Raw genomic sequence first — 25,976 nt, forward strand, 5'->3', positions numbered from 1 at the left:
ACATGATACATAATTTTCGTTCCGCCATAGTTTTTGTTGTTAGTAGGCTACAAATTGTTCACAAACTTTTTAATCAAACCAGTAAACAGAGGAGGCTGTTGATAGTTTGACATACCTGGATAGCACCCGGAGTGGTTTCTTCAACGTAGCTTCATAGCCAAGTCACTTCTCCGGGTAGGGATGCTATTCAGTTGGTTTATTTATAAATAAAGTGGACGGAACAAACAACGGGGCTCCGCAGGTATGCTATACTAAGATCAAGCTAACCGGAAGTTCGATGACAGGATCAACAACAATGGCGTCTTCCATGGTTACGTTCCAAAATAAGGTGAATACCCAAAGCCATACCATTGTGACAAAATAAGAAATTAATTAAAACACAGGAAGAGAACTGCGCTCACCTCCTGTTCAGAGGTTGAACACAGCTCATGGAGATGGCTGATCTCCAGGGTCAAGGCGTCTTTGCCCCCCGGTGTGCAAAGGCTCAACAAACTGTCCCTGGAAGAGTCGAGGTCTTTCATCTCCCGCTGCTCCCGAGCCACTGTCTGCAGCAAGGCCTGGTGTTAGGAGGAGAGAGGGGGTAACGAGATGATTAGAATGCATGAAAAAAATCACTCGCTTCTTTTTTTTTTTTTACCTTTATTTATACAGGTATATGTCCCATTGAGACCGAAGACTCTTTTGCAAGGGAGACCTGTTTTCCTTTCCCACGTTACCATTCACACACACATTCATACACCGATAGCAGGCTAACTATCGCCATTCACACGAGGCAAGGTGGGTGAAGTGTCTTGCCCAAGGACACAACAACTATGACACAGGTGGCAGGGCGGGGATCGAACCTCCAACCCTTTGATCATCTTTGGAAAGAGTTTTTTGAGAGTTTGGTTATGAGTTTTAAATAATATACAACAAGTCAAACATTTTGGGGGTGTTGGGTTGACTCCGGAAATGTCCACAGATGAGGGCAGGTGTGTAGAAGCCAATAATGTTATAACGGTGTATACATAAGAACTGCCAATAATGTGATAGTTTTTCAGTTTTTATTTTTTATCATAATAAAAGCTGATATAGTAGTAACTTGCCAATAACGTAATCCAATTCCTATTTAACTAACTACGCTATTGGTTCAAATAAAAAAAATAAAATAAAAAAAGAACCTCCGACAATAATTTAATCAGGCGATTTAAAAAAGAAAAAATTTAAATAATAAAGTTATACATTCAATCAATTATTTTAATGACCACACAGTCATGCTGGTGGAATTTGTTGTCAGTACAGCTTAGTACAGGTTCCAACTTACAAAACATATAACACAAATATACATACAGACACACTACACCACTACACTACATTATGCCCCAAATCTTCTACATTAAAACTTTGCCATTTGTTAGTGAAAAATGTAACATGTAGCTACATGTGTACATGGGGCGGCAGTGGCGAAGTGGGGTTCGGAGGTTCGATTCCTCGCATACCCGCCACATGTCGAAGTGTCCCTGGGCAAGACACTGAACCCCAAATTGCTCCCGATGGTTCAGAAAGCGCCTTGCATGGCAGCTACTGCCGTCGGTGTTTGTATGTGTGTGTATGAAATGTAAATATGTAAAGCGACTTGTGACCCTGGTCTGTGAAGGGCGCTATATAAATAAAGCTTACTTACTTACTTACTTACTTACACACAGTGTCCAAACATGACTCTAAATGTTTCAGATGTCCTTATTAAATATGTTTTAATAACGGGGCTACATACCTTGAGTGTGCTGACGGCGCTCTGTAGCCCCTGTCTGTCTGCTGGAGGATCTCCCAGTCCTTTAACGTGTTCTCTCAGCCAGGCCTGGGCGGCTTCATGCTGCTCCACCAGCTGAGTGCACTGTCTCTCTGTACGGATGCCCTGCTCCAGCTCGCCTATGGCACTCTGAAAACAACACAGGTATTATTGGTGCGTTGACATTTCTGTATTATAAATCCTTTATCAATTGGTTTTATGTAATATTCTGATGTATAACTGTATTTACAATTTATTTTATTATTATACAACAGGCAGATATGGCCATTGGTAAGACGTTTTTAAATATATTATATGTTCTTCTTTATTGCAACCCTCCCTTGCTATCCCCTAACTTTGGGATAATTTACAGAAGCTATGGTGGCCTTTGAGGATGAGAAGCTAGTTACTAAAGATGGCATCATCCACCACTGCCTCAAGTCTTTCCACAATATCAAGTGATGAGGTGAACAACACAGGCATTATTGGTGTATAAATAACGTACAGCTTTATATATTATTATATTTTTCTTTAGGTGTAAATTATAATATCATTTCCCAGTTCTCAGTGTTTTTAGATTTAACTGCCCATAAACTGAAGGGTCCAAAGCAAATAATGCATAAAAGATGTACAACACATTTAGGTTGAATTCAAACGCTGACACTTGCCTCAGAATACATCTGATTATATACCGATTCATAAGATTTACTCATATTTAGAAATGCTTACATCAACATATTTTGTCTAAATAAAAATATATATTTATATTTGGGTTGATGAACAGTTTTATGACAAATTTCGGATGTCTAAAAAGAAAGATGCTAGTAAAGAAGCTCCTTATATATTTCTTTAGATGTATCTTGTCACTACAGTCTGTAAAACTCACTGTGAGATCTTTCAGCATGGCGGGTATAGACTCCTCCTTCTTTGTCCAGGAGGGATCAGACCAGGAACTGTCCTTAGTGATCTCAAACATCTCAGCAGACTAGAGGAGAAAAGTGCAATACAGTTTCAAACCTTATGTTCCATCTCAACATTTGTCTCTGAGAACATTTAGTATTTTTTGCTTTTCTACATTTATATTTCTACAGGTAAATCCCATTGAGACCGGAGAGTCTTTTTCAAGGGAGACCTGTTCCCATTCACACGTTACCATTCACACACACATTCATATACCAATAGCAGGCTAACTATCGACATTCACACGAGGCAAGGTGGGTGAAGTGTCTTGCCCAAGGACACAACAACCATGACACAAGTGGCAGGGCAGGGATCGAACCGCCAACCCTTCGATCATTGGCCGACCCGCTCTGCCACCTGAGCCACAGTCGCCTCTAATTGTTAATAACTGACACAACATCGCTAATATTCTCTCTCCTGTGATATCCTTTACCTGTTTGCGTAGGTCTTTGAGAACAGGAGCCAGAGCAGTGCTGTGGTCCCTGAGTGTGCGTGCCTGCTCCACTGCCTCCCTGCGCTCTCCCAGGCCGGGCCAGGGGAAGAGGCGCGGCAGGCTGGAGCTCTGCTTCTGGAGCTCAGACAGACGAGACTCAGTTTGGGATCTCTGGGCCCGACACGACACCAGACGATCCACTACACCCTTCAACTGGCTGAGGGGGACACAGCAAAATTCAGAATCACAATTAAATTAGTGTGAATTAAACCTTCAAATTCAAGATAGATATCACAAATAGTAAAATAAAATGCGGATACAATATAAAATCTGTGTTAGTATTAATACAGTTGAAGGTTCTGTATAGGGCCCATTTCACTTATTTGCCTGCTTGTTTTCATTTGTATTATCTGTTAAATGCAACATACTGAAAGTATTTTCTTATGTTTTATTTTTAATGTATTTTAATGACCCTTCAAAGCACCGTGAATTGTCTCGTGTCTGAATTTTTTAAGGCTTTGCTTCAGGATCAATATTGTTCTTAATGTTTTAATTGCAGAAATAAAGGTTAAGTAAAAACATTTAAAATTTAAAAAGATATATATGAAAACCACACCCACAAATATAAGTAAGTGTCCAGTACCTCTGTGTGTCCTCGGAGTCCTTCAGAACATTCCTCCACAGCAGCTCTGTGTCTCTGAGTGTCTGCTCCACCACAGATCTCTGCTCCAGCCCTTTGCTCTCACACAGACTCTCTGCTCTCCTCTTCAGCTCACTCACTTTACACTCACCTAGAGACTTGGAGCTCAGGATCACCTGAACACACAATTATCCACCAATGTTATACTATATGAAAAAAATAATCAAGTGATATACACAGTATCTATATATATATATATATATATATATATATATATGGATGGAGAGTATTATTTTGAGAAAAATGTAAAGTTTCGACATTCAAGTACCAAATATTAAAAAAAGTGCTTGAAAAAGGGATAACTAATATTTGAGAAATCGTCCGGTCATCTTTTCTAGTTAAAGCTGGGTTGGAGGATTTGGGGAGAAAATGGCAGTTGGGATAGAGATTTGAATCCAAATACCTCAATCGCTCCACTTGTTCTCTTTGGTCCCTCCCCTATGGTCCCTCCCTGACATGCTCTACACCAACAAAGTCATGCCAAAGTGAATGGACAGTCCCAACAGCCAATAAGAACAGAGAATCGGAGCCTCGCTCTGATTGGTCAAAGTGTACAGCTCATGTTAACTTTGGCCAATCAGAAATCACATACCCCAGCTTTAATATAAGATAATGATAATTCACTTTCTGAACTTCCTTGTACTTGAAAATAGTTATTAATGCATTTGAGATACGCAAAATAAAACATACAACATACAGACATTTTTAACAACTCATATTTAGTTTTACCTTTGCTGTGTTGAGCCTCTCCTCTATCTGAGCCTGGCTTCCCTGTGTACCGCTCCCCTTAGACCCAGCCTGTTTCTGCAGATCTTTTACCCAGGATTGGGTGCTCGCTGCCTGGGTGTGGAAGGCATCTAGCTCCCTGGAGAGTGAGCACTGGAGCTGGGCTTTCTTCAGTGTGTTCTCCCCAGACTGTAGAAGTTTAGTCCACTGCTGTTCCAGGTCTTTCACGGTTTGTTGGGTTGATATTTTACGGTTCTCCTCGAGGTCCGCCTGGTCAGACAGACTCTGGGACCGCAGCCGAAGCTCTGTTAGCTTAGAGTCTCCCTCGGGCTTACAGCTCAGGATGGTCTGGGGAAAATAATTGAAGAAATATCAATGTGAATTTTTTTTAACATATTAATTACTTTCTGCAAAATCGCAGTAGGCCTAATTTTTTTTTCTTTTTCTACAATATTTTTTACTGTTTAATTTATTTTATTTTTTAAATACTAAGTACTTTTAACTTTTTCATCTTATCCACAATGCATTTTTTACTTTTGCTGATAAGGATAGACTGAGGAAAATAAATTATATTAAGAAATTATGATCTGAACCCTCAAATCAATCAACTTTAGTTTTATGATTTACAATCCAGAACCCAATTTTTTTTGGTAACTACTACATAGTTATACATTACCTACAAAACTATGAAGCAGTTACTAAAAAAAACTAACAAAAAAAACTGTAGTAGTTACTAAAATCATGTGTACTTAAAGGTGCAGTGTGTAATATGACATCATCAAGTAAGTTCTAGAAAGTTCTAGAATGCAACGCTCCCTGGGTAACCCCACCCCTTTTGAATAATAACAGAAGCTACAGTGGCCTTCAAGGACAAGAACAATTCAAAATTTTAAACAATGCACCTGATGACATTCCAACTATGACACTTTCAAGATGGCGGCACTAGGCCTTGGTCCAAAATAATAATTCAAAACATTTTTTTCAGCTATTATGCACTAAATTAAATGTACTTATGGATATTATAATTACTTTCTACAAAATCTGCTAGGAAATACAACCCAAAATTCTACACACTGCAGGTTTAATTGTAAAGTGTTACCATATATTTAACCAAACCGTTTACTATTCAAACAAACCTGTGCAGTGTTAATAGTCTTCTCTGCGTCCGTCTGTGCATCCGTAGACCCCAGGCTTTGCTGCTTCTCCTGCAGCCAGGCTCTAGTGTTCTCTCTCAGAGTTTCATAGTCTCTGATCTGAAGCTCCAGCGTGCAGCCTCTCTCTGCCTGCTCCACCGCCTGTCTGGAGCTATGAATCACCTGCGTCCACTTCTCCTCTGCACCGCTCACTGTCTGTTGAAGCTGTGTGTGAATGTGGAGGACATTTTTGCTGTTAAAGGTGTAATCAGCAAGTTAAAATTAAAAGGCCTAGGCTCTGTAAATGAGTATGTTGCTATCTACAGTAGGCCCCCTTGTTCATATACCAATTTACAAAGCCTACAATTGCACCTTTCACTGTCTGTTGAAGCTGGATGAAATGTGTGGTGTTATCAGCAATTTTCTGGAGAATGCTTGTTGTTAAAATCACTTTTTGCAAAGATCTACAAAGGCCTAGGCTCTGTCAACAAGTGTGCTGCTATTTACAGTCGGCCCCCTTGTTTACGTACCAGTTTACAGAGCCTAAGCTGCGTATTAACACTGATAAAATACAGTAGACAGTACGCAGCATAGGCTCTGTAAACTGGTATGTAATCAAGTTGCACAGTGACACACAATACAGACAGGTAGTGGGATCGTTTGGGGATTTTGGGGATCCTTAACAAAATGATAAATTAAATATAATTACCTCTTGTTTTTTGTGTTCCTCGATGTCTTGACCGCACAACCTCTGGCAGCGTCTCCTGAGCTCCTGGAGCTTAGAGTCTCCTTCTGGTTTGGAGTTTATGATGGTCTGTTTGATGAGATCACAAAATTAACTATCCATCCAACATAACATTAGTAGAATTGTCCGGTTAGCTGCATCTCCACTGAATTTCAGCATACAATTGTCAATAAAAGTTGGCATCTCATTATAGGCAGTAGTGACCCTATTCTCTCCTTAACCATTTTACTTTCTCACCTTTAAACAGCAGTTGAATTTGAAAAAATTCAAATAAAAATACAACTAAAAATGTATATCATCAAATACATTTTGTGATAATGAGATCATCTCTCCCTGTCACATGACCCACACTCTCCCTGAGCTATTAGCTGACCTGAGCAGAGTGCAGTTTGTCTTCAGCCTTGGTCTGGCTCTTCAGTGCCTCCACTTGTTGTGTGAGGTCTGTCAGCCAGCTGCCGATGTCCTGCTGATAACTGCCAAACTCTTTCATCTGAAAAAGAAAAAGATATTTACATAATGAGATGGTTCTAAATTGATTTTTTTGGCGATTCAGTTGTTCTGACGCTTCTACCAAATGTACATTTAAAATAAATTCCAAGTAATGTACATTCACAATAGGTAGTAAGAATAATTCATTTTTTTTGAGAATTTTTTTCGTAACTGGAAATCGATACAGATGTCACAAAATATAGATTTTTTTTAATCACAGAAATATTTAATAATCCCTTTATATGCATCAATATATTTTACACTATCAAAACACCCAGTATAAGTAATTGTGAATGCACTTTATGTAAAGCACATACACACACACACATAAAAAACAGTGAATGCAGTTTTTACATGTAGTTGTCCCCTTACCTCCATCTCCCTCCTCTCTGTCCCCATGGTGATCTGGGCTCCTGCAGCGGCTTCGGCCTGTTTGGCGTTTTGCAGCACGGCCCTCCACTGCTCCTCTGTGTCTCTCACCGTCTGCTCTACATGGGACTTCCTGCTTTGGTCTGCGTCGCCATGGTCACACACACTCTGGCCACGCCTCCTGAGGTTGTTCACCTTACAGTCGCCTTCAGGCTTAGAGCTCAAGACAGACTGGAAAAAAATAAAAAATAACATAATATTGATGAACTGCAATAACTGATTCATTCAAACTGTTATACATTTTAAACTTAATATGAAGGGGAGGAAGAGTTCAGTTAAGTGATGAAAATCTTTAACAAACCAAAAATAAGAGGCTAAGTTAACCTGGTGTTAAATGATCTATTTAAAAATTTAAATTAAGTTTTTGATGAAGTGGATGCAATAAAAAATAAAAAAGATTTTGACTAAAGGCTGAATAAAATGTCATCACCTTCCAGCAACTAAAACTAGACAAACTGCAATAAGCATTTTCTTCAAAAGACTCAAATGAAATCTCAAAAAGCTGCCAAAAATATCTAAAAACGCTACCAAAATATACCCTTAAAGGAATACTTCACCCATACGGAACCAGCGTTCTATCATTATAAAATTATAATTATAACTTAATGAATGAGGTTTTTCTTCCCTCAGTCTTCCCTTAGTCTTCCCTTAGTCTTCCCTTGGCCCAGCTGTCCTGTTAATTCTAACCCTTACTGTGATGTCACAGTAAGGAAAAGGTAGGGTTAGACAGTGAGACCATAAAACACTCTTTCTGCCTTTTCTCAGGCTAAGATGATCCGATTTCATTTTTTTTTGCACATTTATACTAAATAGGATCTCCGAGTTCAATACACCTTCATATTCCAACTGGTGAAGTAGGCCTTTAAGAACCAATTAACCCAACCCTACCTGTGCAGTGTTACTCCTCTCCGTCGGTGGTGTGTGCGCGCCCACATACTGCAGCTTCTGTTGTCTGTCTCGTACCCAGGATTGAGTGTTCTTGCTCTGGGTATCAAAGTCATCGGAGAGCCCCCTGAGCTCCGCCTGGCTGGCTGCCTGTAGCACGGCCCTCCACTGCTGCTCTGTGTCCGTCACTAACTGCTGGGTCAGTGGTCTGCTGCTTTCATCCAGATGTTCAGACATGTTCTCAGCTGTTCTCTTCAGCAGGAGAACTTTAGAATCTCCCTCCGGTTTGGATGTCAACACCGTCTGAAGGTGATACACAGAAATACTGGTTTGGGACATAAAGATCAGAGGTTGATGTGGTCTTTATTACAAGTGCAAAGTTATCACTAAACTGTAAACATCTCAACATTTCCAGGCAACTATCATTACTAGATTTTTTAGTTTTGAGGCCAACTGAAACTATTAAGATTTAAGGAAAACTTACTACATTTGAGCCACTGTCAAGATGACATATCATTCATATGTAATGTAACCTCAAGTTTTGAGTTCTACAATAAAAGACATCAAAAAACATAAAAGTTGTGCCAACTTTTTTTTGTTCAGAAAGTTTTTCGGACAGTTTTTAAATTATTATACATATTAATTGGCTCAAATGTAGTCCGTTTTCTTCCAAACTCAAGAGTTTTAGTTGCCCTCAAAACTACAAAATCTTGTGCAGACAGTTACCTTAAAATGTTTGAGTTTTACTCACATTTGCATAGTGTACTAGACAATAGTCTAAGTAGTAATGGTGCTAAATTAAATATAATGTGTAATGTGTCTTTTTATTTATAATTATTTGATGATGATCTAACAGTTCAGTTTTTCACTCTCAAATATCAATATCAAGAAACAAAAATCCAGTCTTGAGTCATGCCCTACTCATTGGCAAAAAAAACAATATCAAACCTGTCTAACAAACTGACCTGTGCGACTTGCAGCCTCTCCTCCACCGTATGCCCACCGGAGGACAGTAGCTTCTGCTTCAGCTCTTTGACCCAGGACTGGATGCTCTCACTCTGGCTTTTCAGAGCCTCCACTTCCCTCTCTGTCTCTGCCTCCGTCTCTGTCTTACTCAGGGCCTTTTCAGCTTCCTTTAGGACCTTCCTCCATTGCTCCTCTGTGTGTGTGAGCGCCGTATTTAACTCCCGTCTGCTGCTTTCGTTTAAGTCCTGGTTGTTACACAGACTCTGGCATCGATGCTTCAAATCCTGGATCTTTGAGTCTCCGTCAGGCTTGGAGCTCAGAGTGTCCTGGAAAGAAGAAAATTATCAATTTCGGAGTTTTTATCATACTTTTGCAATATGATTCATTTCTTCAACTTGCACAAAAACAAAGACATGAAATAGCCACTACGAACTTCCACGTTTTGTTGATTGTATTGCCCCTAGCGGTAGTTTTTTTCTTTTCCGGAACCAGCGCCTGCTGCCCGAAACATCTTTGCTAGAGTGTGCAGGCGGTGCGTGCATTTGTTTATGAAGTGAGTGAAAGAGAGACGGCAGGATGCATGGCCATGATGAGGTTATATGTGACTGTGTCAGATTAATAATGGTAATATGACCTACCTATCTATCTATCTATCTATCTATCTATCTATCTATCTATCTATCTATCTATCTATCTATCTATCTATCTATCTATCTATCTATCTATCTATCTGTGTGACTGTGTCAGATTAATAATGGTAATATGACCATGGTGAAGCAAAGTGAACTGTGATTTAGTGCCGTTCATAAACACAGGTTTCTCTCGTCTGCCTGCTGTAAATCATTTGGTCTGAGTTGGCGGGGATTCAGACCCTGAGCAAATGCAATGAAAGAACTATATAAAAATAGCATTATTTTCACTGATGGTCTCGTGTGCTGTTACATGTCATTTATGATCATCAGAGGAAAATGAGACTGTTTCAGAAATATTTAAAAGTTCCTCGTAGGAAATTTTACCTTTGCGATCTGAATCTTCTCTTGGACTTGCATGCATCCTCCGAGCGACTTTAGGTTCTGCTCCTGGTCTTTAATCCAGGACTGAACGTTTTCACACTGTGTTTTGAAGTCCTCCGAGTCCTGGTCTAGATGTGCCTGGGTCTGGGCCCTGTCTAAAGCCTGTTCGGCCGTTTGCAGCGCCGCGCTCCATTGCTCCTCTGTCTCCCGTAGAGATGCCTGAAGTTGTTCTTTATTGCTTGTCTCTAGATTGTCGTTGTAACACAGACGTTCACTGTGTTCTCTCAGCTCGTAGATTTTAGAGTCTCCCTCGGATTTGCAGCGCAGGATAGCCTGGGGATGAGATGGGGAAAATTATGGAAAGGTTTGGAAAATGGAAAATACATTTTAGTGATATTGATAGTGTCGCTAGTACGAGATTGAAATATCTCCATAACTCTAGGATGTCTTTTCACTGATGGTCTTGTTTGCTGATACTGAGAGTGTTTCATAAACTTTCCTTAAAAAAAGTTCCTCGTGGAGGTTTAAGTAAAGTTTAACTTGGGTATGAGATCAGAAATGGTGCAATAGGGGCGCCCTTAGCTCAGTTGGTAGGGCGTCCCCCCCATGGGCCTCGGCCAGCAGCGGACCCGGGTTCGATTCCAGCCCGCGGTCGTTCTCTGCATGTCACTCCCCTCTCTGCCCCATTTCAACTCTGTCACTACACTATCAATAAAGCATAAAAAAAAATGCCAAAAAAAAAATCTTAAAAAAAAAAAAAAAAAATGGTGCAATAAAATCAAGAAAAGAGAAAGAGGAAAAAAAGTGGAATACAATATGATATTCTAACATGAGTCCAAAAGAAAAAGTCTGTTTAGGTCAAAGTCTTTCCTTTTTTGTCTTGTCTACTTAATGTATTGTTGTGAAATGGTTTATTGTAAAACTACACAGTTTACATATCATTTTGACCTGCAATTTTTTAATGTTTTGTAAAATATAGTTTGGAAATAAAATTCAAGAAATGGTGGAATAAGATATATGTCTCATGCAAGAGAAAGAAAAAGTCAAATTTGGTCTTTTTTTATTGAATAAATATAAGGTTTTACTGTAGGTTATTCTTTCTCATTTCCTCTATATTCTAATATCAATGAGGTTAGTTTTCAAACTGACTGACCTGAGCTTTCTGTGTGTCTCTGCCGGTGGATGAAGTGAGCGGTTTCAGCAGTTCAGTGATCCAGGTCCTAGTGCCCTCGGCTTCGGTGTTAAACTTGTCACACTCTCCCTGCATGGCGTTGTGGGCGTCGGCCTGGGCCTGTAGCCTAGCGACCAGGCTTCTATAGCGCTGGATCAAGTTATCGCCGCGCTTCAAAAGCCCCTCAGCTCGGATGCCCTGTCTGCGCACGGAGGCCAACAGCTCACCCAGGGAATCTGTTTTACCACTGAAATATAGAAGAAAAATTTAGTCTTAAGGCACATTTTAACAACAATACAATGCATCAGATATAATGGCATTAAGATAATGTATAAATGAACGATTAGACAATGAAAATGGTCCATGTTTCTTTTGGTCATTCGATTTTCGTTTCACAAAAATATATTATAAAACAAAAAATTAGCCGTTATTTTAGGTACGTTTTAAAATACAAACATTTGAATTGAAATACATTGTGTTTTTCTTATCAGGGTCAAAAAGGGATGAACTACATCTAAAAACCACGTCTTCTTTCATTTTCTATTAAAAAATAAAAAATAAATAATTTTTTTTTTTTTTTAATATTTTGCGACCAGAAGTTACATTTACAATTTGCTGTATGTGTCCTGTTTTTTTTTCTCCATGTGAACGTTGAAGCTCACCTCTCATCCTGAAGGACTTTGAGAAGGAGTTTGATCTTGTCCGAGTCCACAGACTGTTTCTCTTTGCTCTGCAGCCAATCACTGAAGCTGTCGTGTTGCTTCTGCAGACTGAGGAACACAAGACACAAGTCAAAGAAGCATGCTTTTTAAATGGAGGCAACAACTGAAACATTTCTAGGGCTCTTCTTGGGATTTTTCTGAGCTCCTGCACCAGTGTCAGGGGGGGACACCAGTTTGTAATCGCTGCCATACTAAGAAATACAGAGAGAGTTTTGTGGAGCTGATAGGCTTCGTCTTTGTGTCAACTCATTTGGACGTGGCTTGAACTTAAGAAACATTCCTTTATATGAAAAATTACGCACTATAGCTTTAATTTTGCAGACTTGCTTTTGGCATATTTTTATTTTGTTTATGCTTTTATTGACAGTGTAGAGACAGAATTGAAATGGGACAGAGAGGGGAGTGACATGCGGAGATAGACCGCGGGCTGGAATCAAACCCGGGTCTGCTGCTGGCCGAGGTCCATGGGGGGGACGCCCTACCAACTGAGCTAAGGACGGCCCCTTGCAGACTTGCTTTTGAAGGAACCAAATACACACTCACCTGTTCAGGTCGGTGAGCAGTGCCTCCATCTGTTTCTGTCTGTTGAGGCAGTGTGTGCTAAACGTCCCCACCTCGGCCTGCTGCTCTCTCAGCCAATCGGTGAGCTCGGATAGGGTTGTGGGCGGAGCCTGTTGGCTGCCTCTCTCCAGCTGAGCCTTCAACTGCTCCAGACGCTTCTCTGCTGCTTTGGACTTCAAGAAACTCTGAAGGAAGGACACACACACACACAGACACACACAGACACACACACACACACACACACACACGAGAGAAACTGTGAGGGACCATAATTTTCCTTTATTTTTTAAATGTTTTAAAGTTAAAAGGTGCTCCGAGGAACTTTCAGTTTTTGTAAATTCTAGCGCGCCTTTGAAAAAAAGTGGTAGTGCTGTTGTTCCTGGGTGAGCGTATACCCATGACAAAGGCATTAAGAAAAACTATATAAAAATAGCTTTCTTTGCAATGATGGTCTTGTTTGCTGTTACAAGTAAATTATGATCATCAGAGGAAGAGTGAGACTGTTTCAGATATATTTAAAAATTATTCGTAGCACCTTTAAATAAACAAATACTCACAAATCATTAATATAATTTAAGCTAGTGTGTAACTTCTGTCGGCCCCATTAGGAATTCTGAGTTATTACAACAACACTGCCTGTACATCTATATGAGGTAAGCCTTCGGTGATCGTGCATGAATTTCATCCACTTACAGTGAGTCTATTCAGAGATGTTTCCACGTCGGTTCTGCTCTCAGGATTCTCAAAGCATTCGTTGACAGACACCTGCAAGTCCTGGAACCATCCCTGGAACGCCTGCCTTTCATCTAGGGGGAAAGTATACACAAATACACTGTTATATATGATGACAAAACATAAATAGAACATCAAAAAACTAGATCTCATCCCATTGTGCATGTCTTACAAAATGCCAGGATATTAATAAGACACCAAAAAAACTAAACTCTCCAAATAAAAGTAGTAGTAGAAGTTTTTTGCTATAAGAAATACAAATAATGAATAGATAAAATAATTTGAATTCAAAGAGAAAAATATCCTCCTAAAATGAAGCAGACACACTTTACACTAACCTGTGATAACCTTAATTTATTACAGTCTGCCATCATAAATACACATACATAAAGTTATTTAAATTTAAATTACAAAAATAACCTCCTAAAATGAGACATACACACTGACAGAGATGTTATCCTCTGTTTCCTGCCTACAGGACTACAGTTGAAAGTTAGAGTTAACTCTGGTACTGCTAACGAGCTGTGCATTGTCCCTGTAAAATACACACATAAATGGATTCTGAACACTAACCTTAATTTATTAAAGTTTGCCATCATATACAGACAGACAGACAGACAGACAGACAGACAGACAGACAGACAGACAGACAGACAGACAGACAGACAGACAGACAGACAGACAGACAGACAGACAGACAGACAGACAGACAGACAGACAGACAGACAGACAGACAGACAGACAGACAGACAGACAGACATACATACATACATACATACATACATACATACATACATACATACATACATACATACATACATACATACATACATACATACATACATACATACATACATACATACATACATACATACATACATACATACATACATACATACATACATACATAAATAAATAAATAAATAAATAAATACATGTATTTTAATTTAAAGTACAAAACCCCCTAACCTCCTAAAATGAAACAAACACACTCATTTTAGAACTAACCTGTGATAACCTAGAGCAGATATACAGTACACACTGACAGAGATGGTATCTTCTGTTTCCTGCCCAGGGACTACAGATGAAAATGATAACTAACTCTGATAAACAAATAAATGAATAAACTGCACACTGACCTGTGATGACCTTGAGCAGACCCTTGTCCCTCTCCTCCCTCTTGAGGTGGATCATGTCTCTGGTCCGTGCGATGGCTTCCTTCAGTCTGTGCCCGTCTTCAGTCAGAGCTTCCAGGACCTGAGGGCTCGCTACGCTGGACACCAAGCCCACCTCCTTCAACACGGCATCAGCCTCCTCCTCCTGAGAGGCCAGGTCATCTACCAGGTCCTGGAGGGGGGAAGGGAGATAATATATATATTTTTTTAAAGTTGTATTTATTTATTTATTTATTTATTTAACCTTTTATTTATACAGGTTAAATAAATACAGATACTAACTATCTACATTCACACGAGGCAAGGTGGGTGAAGTGTCTTGCCCAAGGACAAAACAACCATGACACAAGTGGCAGGGCGGGAATCGAACCGCCAACCCTTCAATCATTGGCCGACCCGCTCTACCATCTGAGACACAGTCTTTCGGACCTCATCATATCAGGTGCATTTTTCAACCAAATCAAATTAAAATTGTAAGAATTCTGTAGAATTCAAGTGGTCCATAAGGTACGAAATACCAGGAATATATAGTATAAGTTCTCCTAGACAACGGGCTAAAATGGACAAACTAAAAGCGCTGAACCAAAGTGAGTTAGGACCTACAACGTCCATGTACCTGTATCTAGGCTGGGATATACCCTAAACAGCCCAAAAACAGACATGAAATCATACATTTTATTTTCTCTGTTTTCCTTCGGTAACAAGGATATTATTTTTTTCGAGAAATAATCAAAAGAAATCATCCCGATATCTCAATAAATAACTCAAATTTACTCAACATTAACATTCTGCCTTGTACCTGTATCTGGTCTTCTGCCTTTGGTTGTGAGGCGTCCACCTTACTGAGAGCAGCCTGGATGTTCTCCACCGCGCTCTGGCATTCCTCCAACTTCTCAGCCAGGTGAGTCTTCACTGAGATCAGCTCTTCAAACACGTCGGTGCAGTCGGTGAAAAGCTCCTTCACCTGCTGCATCCGCTTCCTCAGCTGAGTTTCCATCACCTGGGGGATACAATGAGACATCGCACAATACATAAACAACTTCATCTAGGATTCAGAATATAGCATTAATTATTAAGAAGAAAGGATGAAGACTATGGGTGGTAAAATAACGATTCATGTACAAATCACTATTCCTATCTTCTTCGATTAAAGGAATACTTCACCCATACGGAACCGGCGTTCTATCATTATAAAATCACTATTATAATATAATGAATCAGGTTTTTCTTCCCTCAGTCTTCCCTAAGTCTTCCCTTGGCCCAGATGTCCTGTTATTCCTAACCCTTACTGTGATGTCACAAGAAGGAAACTGTAGGGTTAGACAGTGAGACCATAAAACACTCTTTCTGCCTTTTCTCAGGCTAGGATGATCCGATTATTTTTTTTTGCACATTTATACTAAATAGGATCTCCGTGTTCAACACACCTTCATATTCCAACTGGTGAAGTCGGTCTTTAATAATTTTCCAAAATCAATGGGAATTTTTTTTATGTTAAAGATTTTTTTCTAATTGATACATTAAGACATAGCAAAATACTAAAACAACTTTATCTAGGATGCAGAATATAGCATTATAGGCCTCCTGAATTGTATTGTTTTGATTTGTGAATGTGGCTTATGCGCACTAGACTTGTTTGCAAAAGTAAAAACAAACTTGGAAGAGAAACCGTTACTTTCCTTAAAAAAAAACAGGACTAGTACACAGAAAATCTAAAATTTTGTTAAGAACAACTGGACTAGTGGATAACTGCATCCTCTTCCTCAGCTGAGTTTCCATCACCATATAGATTCATAATATATGGATTAAGAGAAGCGAATATAATAAATATATATATTTTTTTAATTTAATAAATATTTTTATTTTTTATTTTTTTACTATGGAAAAGGGGTAGGATTAAATAAGTGTATACTTCTTCCTGCTCCTTTTCAGGCATATCTCAGCAATACAGATAATTTGTTTTATTTTATTTTATTTTTTTGTGAAAACATAATTTTTGTTTATTGTATTTCCATGCTTTTCATTTTGTTTTGTATGTTTGATATGTCTGAAATCAATTGAATCAAATCAAATCAAAAACAATGAGAAAATAGGACAGAGACATTGCAAAAGACACAAACACTGAATCTAGGATTGAGAATAGAGCCCTACAAGTTTCAATATGTTTTTATAATGAGATAACTAAAGCCCCTTTTACCATTGGAAAAGTCCATGTTGGGGGATAGTAGCCTAATTTACAAAGGGTACAGGAACTTTGGGGGCGGGGCTGCAGTGCTGAAGATATATGATTGGTCGAGTGCTTGCAGTGTTTTATTTCACCCAGGATATTTAAAAATATAACGATTTCTGATTTCCTGTGTGGATTCAATCCATTTGCGATGTTATAAAGAACGATCAGCAACAGCACAACTCGAACGTACTCCCTAAAATGACATGTGCAATGCAGTTCATATCATGGGCCTGATTTGCAAAACCTTTCCGGGACTTTGGGCCGTGGTGTAAGCGCAGACAACATAGGGCCACAGCAGGAACCTTTTAGTTCCTGAGACGAGTTCCTGGTACTAAAAGTTCCCGGAACTATTGGTGGAAAAGCGTCTAGATGTTTGAACTCACCTGCAGCTCCAGTGGTGGTTCTTGACCCTGCAGCATCTTCTGGATCTCCTCAGACTTCTTGTGGAAATGTTCAATGTTCTCCTCATTGGCAACGATCTCATCCTACAAAGCCACAGACATTTTAGAACAAAATCTCATCTTCTACTTGTAGATGACATTTTGGGAGAAATTACAAAAAAATCAGGGAGGACAATACATTATGTTACAGTGGCTATAATTGGCCTTAAAATATTTCCCATCCATTGCTGTATAATTATTCCTGACTACGTTTAAATTTTGTCACGTGACTTTATTTGAACATCAAACCACGATTGCTATTGTAAGCTTGTTTACCTTGTTATGGTAAAACAATTAATAAATGTAAGAAGAAAAAAAATTAAATTCCCATCCAAATCACTAAGGAAAAAACGTATTGGGAGGTTGTTCAGGCCGCATGAGATGCAATAAAGAAATGGACTCCTTTTTTTTGTTAATGATTATTTTCTATAATTTTTAAGCTTTATTATATAGTACATAGTTGAAATGGGGAGACATAGAGAGATAGAGAGAGAGAGAGAGATAGATAGAGATAGAGATAGAGATAGAGATAGAGATAGAGATAGAGAGAGAGAGAGAGAGAGAGAGAGAAGGGGGATGACCTGCAGGAAAGGGTCAACCCGCGACCACTGCAACGAAGGCCAGAGCCAATATGGTACACGCTCTATCCACTACGCCGGAGCACCCCGTGAGAAATGCACTCCTATGTGAATCTTACAATCTTACCCTCATGTCCAGGACTTGTTGCTGTGTGTTGAATGGATGGCTCTCAGCGAACAGAGCCAGTTTGGACCCGGCCCAGGCGTCCACCTCTCCGCCCAGTAACAGCTGCTTCTCCCAGACCTCCAGACCCACACACTGGTTATCCAGGTAGGCATCCGTCTTCTCTGTCACCTGCAAAGGGCACCAGAGAATAACATGGCTCAATGTGTTACAATCAGGGTTTGCAAACTAGAATTTAGTCAATTTGTTTTGAGTTTGAGTTTGTATTCTTATATTTGGTTGTTCTGGAGGTAAGGAATACATCAATCTCAGAATGTGATTTTTTTATATATTTTTTTATAAACGTGATAACTATAACTATTTATTAAGATTTTTTTGATTATATAGGCATTTTCTTCTATTTTATTTATTTATCTACAATTATATATTGTATTGGTCTCCCTTCTCTGAAAAGTGCCATTCAATAAAGGTTGATTTGAACTATATTTTAAATTCTGCATAATGAAACATTTAAGAATCTGTATTTTAATTGTCTCCTTTCTTGGAAAAGCAAACCTAATATCCGAATAGCCGAAAACCTATAAAAACCAAAATGTACTATTTGTTTTTTCCTATGTATTTTCTAGGGAAATGAGACAAATGCATATAATGCCGCTTACATCCAGCCAGTTGTCCATGAGTGTGTCAGCCTCAGACTCAAACGGAGCCTCACTGCATTCTGGGAACTTCTTCAGCTGTGTCTGCAACTGTCTGCAAACGCCGCGCATCTCCTCCATACACCCGCCAAGACCACTCAGCTCTGCCTTGATATCACGGCCCTGGACACGGACACACACACACACACACACACACACACACACACACAGTGACCCATCTTATATAATGGATGTGTCCGCAATCTACACTTATATTTACTGTGTAGCTTCTTATGCACTGCTTCAACACCCCAATGCATGATTTATAACAAACATGGTCAGGATGTTTTCCTCTTTGTTTGCATGAGAAAAAAATTATATACAGTGTATAGAATATATGCTGATCAAAACTATGCATACACAAGGAAACAGCTTTGAAATATCTGTCCACTGTAGTGAACATTAAAATACCAAAATTTCACTGTTTTAATTATGTTTTGAAGCATTGCTTTATAGAAATTAGCTTTATAAATCGATATTTGTAATTGTATTTGTCCATCCATAATTATTAAATGTCAATCCTATCAACAACAAATGAAGAATTTCTGAAAAAAAAATGGACTTAGTCTTGGCTTCAGAAACCCAATTTTGGATACAGAAGGAATAACTTTGAAATGAAATATGACTGGGTGAAACCCAATGTTTAATTCATTAATTTAAAGACTACATTTGAACTTAACTCTAACCCTGTGTGCTAACCTTGGTAATGCTCCTCTGCAGGTTGTCTTTGCCCATGTATGAAGCCTGATCACCGATGGTTTGCTCTGCTCCTCGCATGGTGCTGCTCAGCTGGCCGCGACAGCTCCCAAACTTCTTCAGAAGATCCAGCAGGACATTGCACTGCGTCTTACTGCCACAGGGACAAAACAACAGAAGGGATTTAATGTGAGACACTTTAAACTTATATATGTTCAAATGTTAACTTAAATGTGTTATCCTGGAACTTTGCTAGACGATTACTTCCAGGAAAAAAAAATTATTTTACATTTGTTACAGAAATATTTGAAAAAATATGCAAATTCCGCATTTTATTATTTTCTGTTATAACCCGCCCTTTGTCTATTCTCCGTGGAATCTACACCCTGGTCACACTAAGTAATGTATTCCTGATATCTTGATATCATTGTTAACCGTTTATTTAGTTACTTGAACCATTTACAGCCCCAGAAAAAAATTTAAAGACCAGTCTGGATTTTTCTTAAATCTTTATCTCTACATTACTCGTACAATGCTCTAAATGACAATAATTTTATTGTGAATTTGGCAGAAATGTTGTCAGTAGTTTATATTATAAAACCAAAATGTTAATTTTTACTCAAACATATGCTTTTAAAGAGTAAAACAAGAGACACTGAACATTTGGAGTGGTCTCTTAATTTTTTCCGTAGCTGTATTTAGGTACTTGAGTGATAAAATGCCCTTTCTAGCTGAACCTACCCTTCAGAAAATGCTCTCTGCGTGTCCTTCCACTGGGTCTGTAGCTCCTCAAACATCTCCTCTCCTCCTCCCTGTGTCTCCTGAAGCTCCTCCAGGATCTTGATCTCTGCCGGCTGCGTCTGCATCTGACCCTCCAAATCTGACAGCGCACGAAGTCTGGGAAAACAGAAGGGATTTTTTTTTATTTAAAGATATTTTTTTTGGCATTTTCAAGCTTTATTAGATAGTTCAGAGTTGAAATGGGGAGACAGAGTGAGAGAGAGAGAGAGAGGGGGGATGACCTGCAGTAAAGGTCCACGGGTCAGACTTGAACCCGCGACCACTGCAACAAAGGCCGGAGCCAATATGGTACGGGCTATATCCACTACGCCACCGGAGCGCCCCGTATGCAGGTGATTATTAAAGAAAATCAGGCTTTTAATTCTGCAAGTAAATGTATTTAGATATGAAACATATCTACATTCTTGTGTGTACAATAACTCAAACACAATACAATTAAATTTAAAAAAAGTATTTAAACATAATTAATAAGGCCTTCATTTATATTATTAATGTGTAATGATTGGTCAATCACAGCATTCTACGGTCTGATATTTCTCGATAACTGACCAAATCACCGTTGCTATGGGCAAAACACTGTTGCTACAGGAAATGTTTGAATTTATCACTTCCTGTCATATCAATTCACTGATAGATGGAACAGAATCTACTCCTACTGAAAAATAATGGAATAATTTATATGAAAAGAAAAGTTTAAGTATTGTGTCATCAGCATAAAAACACCTTCCGCTCACCTGTGTTGTACAGCCGGCATGGTTGGCTCCTTCAGTCCTTGAGCTTCGATCGTCTCTTGCAGCTTCCGTATCTCCCCTAGCAACGTCCTCTTCCTCAGACCCAAAGATCTGCTCTGTGTCTCTGTCTTCAAGCCCTTCTGCTGACCGGCCAACCCACTGTCAGCCTCCTCTAGCCTCCTAAGCAACGTAGTCACCATATCCAAACAAGAGGCCGGTACCCCATCCCTGGTAACCGTTAGCCTGGCCCCTTGTAGGAGCACATCAAGTTGAGGAGCCTTTTCTTTCAGGCTGTCTATGCTTTGCCTTATAACAGCCAGCTTAGCGCGACAGTCCTGCAGTACTTGGGGGTCGCTACAGGGGGCGCCTTGCACTCCGGAGATGTCTTCATCGACGGTACGTAGAGACATGAGGAAGCGATCGAGAGCGCGGGCGGCTGCTTCGCTCTTTCGGACTTGCTGTCGGAGTTGGTCCAGGCTGGTCTTGTGTGTGTCGACCTCGCGGGACAGAGGGAGGCAGTCTCTTGGGTCCAGGTCGCTGGATTCGGGGTCCAGACGAGACAGCTGGTCCAGCTCATTCTGAATGTTGTCGTCCAGTTCCTATCACGACAAAGGATAAAGAGTTGTGTGAGATGAGATTGCTGTTAAGTGTGAGAATGGTTTGCAATGTCAATGTAGGTATTTTTTCTGCCAAAGCTGCTTCGAGGCCAAAAGTGTTAAGGATGCAGTCTGCGATTCTGGAGAATGTTTGTTGAGGAAATCACTTTTTGTCAAGGTCAGTGAGCATCTCCTCATGATCCTGCTACCTGTCTGTACTTTATGTGCGTTGAATGTAAACAAAGGGGCTCGGACCTACCTACTGTTAGCAACAATGCTAATCTATTATAGGCCAAGCAACTGAACAGTTTATACTTTGGCTTGGAAAAGTATTTGACAAGTCTTTCGGATTAGGAATGCTGACTCAAGCTTAAATGTTGAGCTGCCAATTTAATGAGAATTCTGAAGCAGTCTATACCTTTTTTCCATAGCTATATTCTTTAGTAAATCTGGGCCTTACAGTGAAGTCACGTTTAAAATGGTCTTCTAATGCCATGGATAACTGTTGTGTGATATTGCCAAATTTAACACAGGGAAAGTTACAAGGAATGAATAGTCAAAAAAAAATACCTTGATATCTTTGAGCATGTTGCTGTTGGCCAGTGTGAATGCGCTGATGTCTTTGGGTTGTCTCAGATAGCGGTCGAGTCTGTCGGTGAAGTCGACCATGTGATTCTCCGTAGAGTCGATTTGTCGCAGAGCGGCGCCAAGCGAGCTGCCTTTCCTCTGCAGGTTGGACTGTTGGCGACGCCATTGTTCCTGAAGCTCCGTCTTCTCCTGCTCCAAACCAGTGTTACCGTTTAACTGGGAACACTGGGAGCTCTGGGTCGCATACTCAGACCACAGGGACTCGGACTCCTGCCTCAAGAACTGGGAGAGAAAGAATTCAACGATTAAGATCAAGATTACTGGCATGTCGTGGGATTAAGAAACATGGGATAGATAACAGTATAGAACTTCAATAACAAGAATATCTTCCAATTATTAGTAAATAGTAATAAAATATATACAGGTGCATCTAAAAAAAATTAATAGCATGGAGAACTTTTTTTCTGTGTTTTAATTAATAAAGAGAAGCTTTTAATTACTGTACTCAAACAAATCCATTTTCTAAAAATATTATAATTTGGTCAATTTAATCTTTGGATTTCCGTGAGCCGTAAGTACTTAATCATCAAAATAAACACAAAAGAAAGGCAATAATTATGTCACTTTATGTGATACCTGTATTTCCTGGAGTCGTGTGTGAAGTCCTTTCAGAGAGACCGAGTCAGAGGGGACGTCCTTGATGCTCTGTTCATTTTTAGCCAGTTGGGCTTGAAGGGTCCTCTTACAGCTCTCATATCTGGAGATTTTTACGGGTTTAAAAAAAAAGAAAAATCCTTCAATAAATAAACATATTGACCTCAAAATGGTCTTGATCTATACACTGTCATGTTAGCCTATCAAAGTTCAGAAAGAGCTAATTATACATTATTATATTATATTCAGTGTACCTTTCTAAGGCGTCCTTTCTGGTGACTTCTTCTTCTACAGACGGCTGCTTCTCAAACTCCCTCCTCTCCACACTGACCGTCTGCATTGTCACTTGAATCACCTGAAGAAGAGTTATATCATGATATGTCTCATTTCAAACATTGGTAGAAAATGATATATGATATGTATACAGTATATAGGTGTAAATGCAAACAAACAAAAAAACACTTGGAGATATGAGAAACTTTTGAATATTTCTGAAACAGTCTCATTTTTCCTCTGATGATCATGAAGTACATGTAACAACAAACGAGACCATCAGTGCAAAGAATGCTATTTTTATATAGTTTTTCTCAATGCCTTTGTCATGGGGTATACGCTCACCCAGGAACAACAGCTGGCGTGGTAAAAACACTACTGCTTTTGTCTGAAGGGGGTTCAAGAATAAACACAAGCCAAATGTTCCTCAGAGACACTAGAAATGAGCTCAGTCATACCTCAGCTGAGACCAGAGGTTTGACACTTGGCTTCGTAGGTTCAGGTTGAGAGGTCGATGTTCCCTCACTGAAGGCAACAGGAATCCTGCGAAACAGAGATGAGGACATTTTGCCCAAACATCACAACCTGCTTAAAACTTGATTTTATATTTCCTTTTCAAAATATTGATTTTTTTAGCTGACAATACTATACAGATATTAGGAAAATAATTATTACGATATATTGCCGTATTGATTTTTTTTAGTACAGTCCCTACAGTCTATAAATGTCATCATCATCAGACAATTGGTCTGTTATGAAGTGCCCCAGATATTTTGATAAATGGCAAACACAAATTACCATACTTGCCCGGACAGATACAATTATGGAAAGTTGAAGTGTATGAGATTAAGTGAAATAAAAAAAAAGGTAAATAATAATGAATAGTATTTATACATAGCGGTTTTTGGAGGGCACTCAAAAACATAAATGTACTCAACAAGATTAATATTTACAGCTTTTAAAGAGTGCATTCTCACTGTCTGACATTTACCACACTGCAATTAACACTTCAATACTTATCTCACCTTGAATCAGGGAGTGGTGCGTCTTGGTCTCCACTGAACTGGCGCTGAATGGCAGCGAGTCTCGTCTCACACTCCCTGAGCTGCGTCTTGGCGAGCCGGTGAGCGTCTTCTGGGCTCAGGGTGTCACACAGCTCCTTCATGGCCTCGAGGTGAAGCCCTGCCTGGGCAAAGCTGCCATCCGCTGACACACAGGTCTGGTAAAATGAGCGAAAAATTACAGCAAGTTATCAGACAATGTTAAAAAATAGATTTGAAGTTGGATGATCAATTTGACTAATTCAAACATTCTTGAACTGTGAATTGTATTTTTTTTTTTCAAAATATATTTATTAAACAAATCTTCAGAGCTCGGGGGTGACATGGACACACATTTTTTACTAACCGTGTGATTGCTTAATAACTTGCATGCGCTCTTACAAGGTTTTAACAAAATTAGACCCATGTCACCTCCCGGACTCCGTACAAATAAGATAAGAATTATAACATATGTTTCACTTTGTTTATCCTGCTTTATAGCATCAATTTGGAGAATCCCATACACTGTATGTATTCATTTTGAAAGCGAAGCAGAAATACTGCAACACACAAGCCAACAAGCAGCCCCCAGATGTACTACACAAAAATAAAAGAATGCTGTTTCATCGTTAACCGAAAATGTGTTTTTTTCTATTCTGAGATTTGTATATTGTGTTTCTGTAATAAACTCAACGTCATTGTAAAAGAGGATCACCCCTCAATTGATCTTTCGAGGTTGAATAGAGGAAAATAAATAAATAAATAAATGATCTGCAGTGAAACGCTGAAAAAGACTCAATGTCTGAATTTAGTTTTAAACGTTTCTGTGTTTGAGTTCTCTGTCCCAACAAAATACCATAAAAACTAAAATTGTGTTATTGTATATCCTAATTGGTGTATTGAAACACACCACAACAAAAACAGCACTCTTAAATCAGAACGAACTAATCGCATTTACCAAGTCCCGCTGACAGAGTCTCCTTTGAAGCATACAACACAGAAAGAGGAAAGAAAGTTAGAGAAGCGGAGCAGGGGCTTGCTGCATAGTCTACCAACCCACCAAGACACACCTGCCAACGTTTACTAAGTTCTACTAGTTTAGCTACCTGAGCTTGGTTTTCTAACTGGGCGCTTATGTGCCTCTCACACTGTAGGGCAGCTGTGTTAAAGTCTTTCCTGTTTACTTCAAAACGTAATTGCGGTAGAAAGCCTGAGATCTCCTGTCTCACGGCCTGGAAAATGAAATAAATGTAGTTCAAGGACACATGGAATATGACATGTTAGAACGAATAGTGTTCAATAACAAGTTGAATTATATGAATACTTTACATGCATACAAATGAACAATTAGCTGACAGTCATCTCTTAAAAAAACAGACAATCTTGCAACGTTTTAGTACAATTTAGGTTGACATGCATGATCAAATATCTGACACATCTGAACCATTAAAATTCAGATAGATCATCATTAAAACTACCAAATGTGAACGATCCACCTTTAACATTAATTAATCCTACACCTATTATATTAACACCTTAAACTAGCACAGAGAGTGAGTTTGTGTCCTTACTTCCCACTGTGTCCGGACAGACTGTGTGTAGAACTCCATGTCTGTGAGCTGTGATGGAGTACAGAAGGCCTCCATGCCTTTGGCGGCTCGCAAGAACTCCTCAAGCAACTCTGGGTCCAGGTTCTACAGAAAATTAAAGAAGGGAAAGACATATAAACACTTATACTCGCAGACTGCCATGAAAATCAGTTTATTTCAGTAAGAAATTTCAGTTAAAGACTAGTTCCACCAAAGATAATTAGTGTGTTAACTTTGGCATTAATTGCATGAACATTCTGACAATTACGAATACGGTTTCTCATTGGGTATGATATTATACTACCATAATAATACTTTTATTGAGTATAGCAC

The 25,976-nt window shown here is 39.2% G+C and overlaps 1 protein-coding gene across 1 annotated transcript in view; it reads right to left on the bottom strand.

Moving 5' to 3' along the window:
- The window catches only part of syne2b (spectrin repeat containing, nuclear envelope 2b), a 195,717-nt gene that overhangs the window by 130,528 nt on the left and 39,213 nt on the right, over window positions 1-25,976 (bottom strand). Inside the window, exons 22-52 of the mRNA XM_080042180.1 lie at window positions 25,626-25,748; window positions 24,040-24,233; window positions 23,473-23,557; window positions 22,996-23,096; window positions 22,724-22,844; window positions 22,070-22,369; window positions 20,907-21,502; window positions 20,113-20,268; window positions 19,375-19,525; window positions 18,640-18,798; window positions 17,984-18,151; window positions 17,222-17,323; window positions 15,408-15,608; window positions 14,573-14,780; window positions 13,395-13,507; window positions 12,684-12,886; window positions 12,081-12,188; window positions 11,401-11,665; window positions 10,251-10,580; window positions 9,234-9,560; window positions 8,272-8,571; window positions 7,327-7,554; window positions 6,839-6,955; window positions 6,430-6,534; window positions 5,724-5,945; window positions 4,591-4,935; window positions 3,805-3,977; window positions 3,162-3,378; window positions 2,655-2,753; window positions 1,754-1,918; window positions 402-557 (exon numbers count right to left, since the gene is read on the bottom strand). Coding sequence (XP_079898306.1) covers window positions 402-557; window positions 1,754-1,918; window positions 2,655-2,753; window positions 3,162-3,378; window positions 3,805-3,977; window positions 4,591-4,935; window positions 5,724-5,945; window positions 6,430-6,534; window positions 6,839-6,955; window positions 7,327-7,554; window positions 8,272-8,571; window positions 9,234-9,560; window positions 10,251-10,580; window positions 11,401-11,665; window positions 12,081-12,188; window positions 12,684-12,886; window positions 13,395-13,507; window positions 14,573-14,780; window positions 15,408-15,608; window positions 17,222-17,323; window positions 17,984-18,151; window positions 18,640-18,798; window positions 19,375-19,525; window positions 20,113-20,268; window positions 20,907-21,502; window positions 22,070-22,369; window positions 22,724-22,844; window positions 22,996-23,096; window positions 23,473-23,557; window positions 24,040-24,233; window positions 25,626-25,748 — 6,138 coding nt within the window. The remainder of the gene's footprint in view (window positions 1-401; window positions 558-1,753; window positions 1,919-2,654; window positions 2,754-3,161; window positions 3,379-3,804; window positions 3,978-4,590; window positions 4,936-5,723; window positions 5,946-6,429; window positions 6,535-6,838; window positions 6,956-7,326; window positions 7,555-8,271; window positions 8,572-9,233; window positions 9,561-10,250; window positions 10,581-11,400; window positions 11,666-12,080; window positions 12,189-12,683; window positions 12,887-13,394; window positions 13,508-14,572; window positions 14,781-15,407; window positions 15,609-17,221; window positions 17,324-17,983; window positions 18,152-18,639; window positions 18,799-19,374; window positions 19,526-20,112; window positions 20,269-20,906; window positions 21,503-22,069; window positions 22,370-22,723; window positions 22,845-22,995; window positions 23,097-23,472; window positions 23,558-24,039; window positions 24,234-25,625; window positions 25,749-25,976) is intronic.

Source organism: Ammodytes marinus (genome assembly GCF_949987685.1).
Source record: "Ammodytes marinus genome assembly, chromosome: 15".
Taxonomy (NCBI): domain Eukaryota; kingdom Metazoa; phylum Chordata; class Actinopteri; order Uranoscopiformes; family Ammodytidae; genus Ammodytes; species Ammodytes marinus.